At 39.0% G+C, this 4,031-nt stretch overlaps 1 protein-coding gene across 1 annotated transcript; it reads left to right on the top strand.

Moving 5' to 3' along the window:
• The first annotated feature begins 227 nt into the window (after window positions 1-227).
• On the top strand, window positions 228-3,606 carry LOC113355304. Its single transcript, XM_026598131.1, has 3 exons — window positions 228-512; window positions 636-727; window positions 1,870-3,606. Exons 1-3 carry the CDS (start codon window positions 348-350, stop codon window positions 3,239-3,241), a joined length of 1,629 nt encoding a protein of 542 aa, XP_026453916.1. The 5' UTR covers window positions 228-347; the 3' UTR covers window positions 3,242-3,606.
• The last annotated feature ends 425 nt before the right edge of the window (window positions 3,607-4,031 follow it).

Raw genomic sequence — 4,031 nt, 5'->3', positions numbered from 1 at the left:
GCTATTAGCGATTTCTGTTCTATATCCACGAGCCCTCCTTGCTAAAAAAAATGGCATAGTATATGTACCATTCCAACTCTATAACTGTGGGTGCTCCAAACCAAATAACTAGGTCATCCCATATCACAAGTACATGTACCCAACGAATCCTACCGTACACCTGTAACAAACGTTGACATCTAAACTCCGATGAGAAAGGGATAGAAAACTGAAAACAGTATCGTCTTCCTCCTCCCCAATTATTAGCAGACAAAAGAAGCGACCAATATCTCTTATGAACCCTAAAACTTTGTGAAGAGAAGAAAGACAAGACCGACCAAATTTGATCATTATACAATAGGTTCACAATGGTAGACCCTATAACACCCAGAAGGAAACTGAAATGGACATTACCAGAAGAAGCAGCCCTAAAATCTGGTGTTGACAAACACGGAGCAGGGAAATGGAAAAACATTGTGTCAGATCCTGAATTTGGTCCTTGTCTTGTTTCCCGTACCAATGTAGACTTAAAGGTAATCTCTATCATTCTCAATTCCATCAAATTTAAATCTAATGGATTTCGTATTTCCTGAAAATTGGTCATTGCTTTTGAATCTCTCTAATTCTCATTTCTGTGATGTTAATGTTTTGGACAGGACAAATGGAGGAATATGACTGGTGAGAGTTCTTATAGGCCAAAAGTTAAGTTGGTACCAACAACAACACACTCAAAGACTCCATCAAAAAGGTAAATTAAGAAGCTGGAATTCACAAAGTATTTATATGCTTATGATGCTTTACGTGTGGTTTATGCTTTAAGTTGGTACCAACAATATACCAATCACTGTGTTCCGTTTCACTCGAATACGGAGTACTTGTTTACATTGGGAATGCAGTTGAGTTTTTAGAGACATTTTTTCATCTGACCATTTTGCAACTGTTTTTTTAAGTTTGCCACCTGCTTTATATCATTGTTATTCATTGTGTTTATATGTTGATTTTTATTTTGTATCGGTATGCTCGTCTACATATTGCACATAATTGGTTACCAACTAAGTTTCTTTCATGTTAATTTTGCATCGCTCAACAACTAAGTGCGGCTAACATTCATACAACTAGTTAGCACCTATTTTAGTAGTTTGGGCTGATTACAGACTCTCAACTCAGGAATCTGAGACCTGGCTTCACTAAGTTTAGATAATTGAACAGTACATGAAGGGGTTTTGAACTTTTTAGCAACCTAGTTTGCGAAAGAATAATAAAAATGCCCAGCAGTTCTCACTTGCCTCATAATCTTGTCTTAGTGACAGAAAAAGAAATGGATCACAATAAACTTGACTACTTCCTCCCAGAAACATGACGTCAGAGATTAGACCGGCATTCAGGGTGCCCAAAATGACTGTGTTGTGCATGAAGAACATTCAATGGTAAAGATGAAGGATTTCAACCAAAAGTATAGTATACAAACTTATATTGCTGATACTGACATAGTGGGTTCTAGTTTTGGCGTTCTAGCTCGATTGAAAGATCTGCACCCAAGATATGGGGAACATTAGAGTATTTTGAGGAATTATCTAGAGATTAGCCAAAATTATTAGATTGTAACTTTGAAGAGCTTTAAACTGATCAGGAAGTGGAATACTAGATAAATCCTCTGATACATGACTCACCATAATTTTCCTTGCCATTGATTATTATGATTAAACAGAGGCTAACCTTGTGTAATACACTGAATCTCTAATGCACGGTGATGCTTTCTTTCACTTAGGATCTTACCTCTCTTGTGTATAGGCTATATAAGAGATCAATATGGAAATATGGATGTGTAGACGGTCTTAATTGTCTTCTTTTATCCATTTTATTATGCTTATGGTACTTTTGGCTGCGCAGTGCCATCTGTAACCCTGCTGATGTGTATACCGAAGTTAAGTGGCGTGGTTCGGTAGAGATATCATCATCAAATAGGAGTCGTGATGAAATTTCAGGTATGACGGACAACTCCTGTAATGGAAGCTTAGGTGCTTCTGCTAAAAGAAATGGGTCACTTTATCCCATTGAAGTTCTTGTTGCTGCGATAGAATCAATTGATTCTAATGAGCTGGTAAGGGTATCTGAAGAGCCTACAGAAGATATATTGGTTCCTGATAATCCAAAAGAGAATAAACTGGCTGTTCCGAACTTTTTGAGAAAGAGATTTAGAGAGAAACCTCCTCAAAACTATGCCATACAAAAAAAGGCAGTAAAGAAGTTTAAAAGTTCGTCAATGGTTGATTCAAGTAATTTTGAAACCCTTATGATGGCTGTGAATTATGTCAGTAAGAACGATAATGATGAACCAGCAGAGGAGAAAGAAACTCATAGCTTACTAGACAATGCAGAGAAACAGTCAGAAGCAGTTTTGGTGAATAAATCTGTTGCAGTATCCTCCGGAATACATCAAGTTCTTGGTGATATGTCCGCCAATTCAGCTGAGGGTCGGTCGTTAAGAATTAGAAAGCTTGCGAGTTTCGAACTCAGTATTCTACCAGAGGGGAATACTTTAGTTTCTGATCGGTTGTTAGGAATTAAGAAACTCACGAGTTTCAAACTCGGTAGCCTGCAAGAGGGTAATACCTCCATAAGAAAGTCCTCTAAAGTATGCTCTAGTTATAATAAGGTTTTTTCGCCCAGAAACAATGATCAACAGAGAGCATATATGTCTGCTGAAAAGAGTTGCAGAGAACAATGTCTGTTGATGGCTAATTCGCATGGAGGCAATGTGTGTGGATGTGAAAATCGGCAAACTTCAAATATGACCTCCGAACAACAAAGATTGCAAAAGAATTTTTGCTGGCGTGAACGGAGAAAACGACTAGACGCAGAAGCTGAGGCATACATCTTGAAAGACAGACGCCGACAACATTCATTTCTGCTGCAACATCCATCGACTAACTCACAGAAACTCCAAGCACCTCCTGCAATAATGGGTCAGCATGTTATAAGTGAATGTCAAGTGTTGGGCCATGATACTTCAGTGAAGATATCTTCTAATGGGTTCCCTAGTTACAACGAGAAGGGTTTTGCAGAAACAGTCTGTGATAGAAGCGCAAGCCAAAAAGCCACCCAACAAAGGAGAAGAGCATCTATATCCGCTAAAAAGAGTGCGAAGAAGCTCGAAGAGCATCAATGTTTGCTGAAAAGACTGCGAAGACGCTTCCTGGGACAGAACGATGTTGGTATGGGACAAATGCACAGACAGACAACTAGCAAACTTCAGGTATGACTACTAAACTATTTTGTGTACGCTTGAGCATGGAAAGCGACGAGCTAAAAACACAGTGAGACCCATCTGAGAAGACAGTCACGGACAACGTTCATTTCGGCTGCAACATTCATCGACCAACTCACGACAGCCCCGGCCAACTCATGCAATTACGAATCAATGTCCAAAGTGAATGCAGAGGTCTGGTTAATATTCAGTAACGACTAACTCACAACAACTCCAGCAACTTTTAGGGTGCTCCTTGATACAAACAACTGTAACTAACCCATAACCAATAAGAACTACTCCCAGTAAGAGCCACTTTTGGTTCTCTTTTCTCCAACCAAGGTTATTTATTATTTGAAAATTTTGGGTTTGCACTTGCAGGTAATGTTTTTTTCACCCTTAATTCAGGTTTTGGTGTTGCTAACAATCATCGATATGTACCGACCATATTATACTCTCAGCTTTCATACTTCACAGCAACGGTATACAAAAGAACATTCAACCATTTAATTTCATGAAAGTAGAAAATGGAAATAGTAAAAAACGAATTACGCAAAGGTTTATTGGGCTTGAGAAAAAATGGGCTTCAAAGCCCATTTCACCGACAAATAGGCTTGGGAGCCGGCTGGTTTAGGTGGCAATTGCACATCCATGCCATAAGTAAGGGTGAGCAACGGGTGAGTGGGTGCGGATTTGGTACCATCCGTGTCCAATCCATTAAAATGACGGATAATAAAAATGCACCTACGTCTAATCCATTATCCAATGAGTAAAATACCCACGGGTGAACGGATGAAATGGGTGG

Source organism: Papaver somniferum, chromosome 3 (assembly GCF_003573695.1).
Source record: "Papaver somniferum cultivar HN1 chromosome 3, ASM357369v1, whole genome shotgun sequence".
NCBI lineage: Eukaryota > Viridiplantae > Streptophyta > Magnoliopsida > Ranunculales > Papaveraceae > Papaver > Papaver somniferum.
This window is presented reverse-complemented; position numbering and strand designations above follow the sequence as displayed.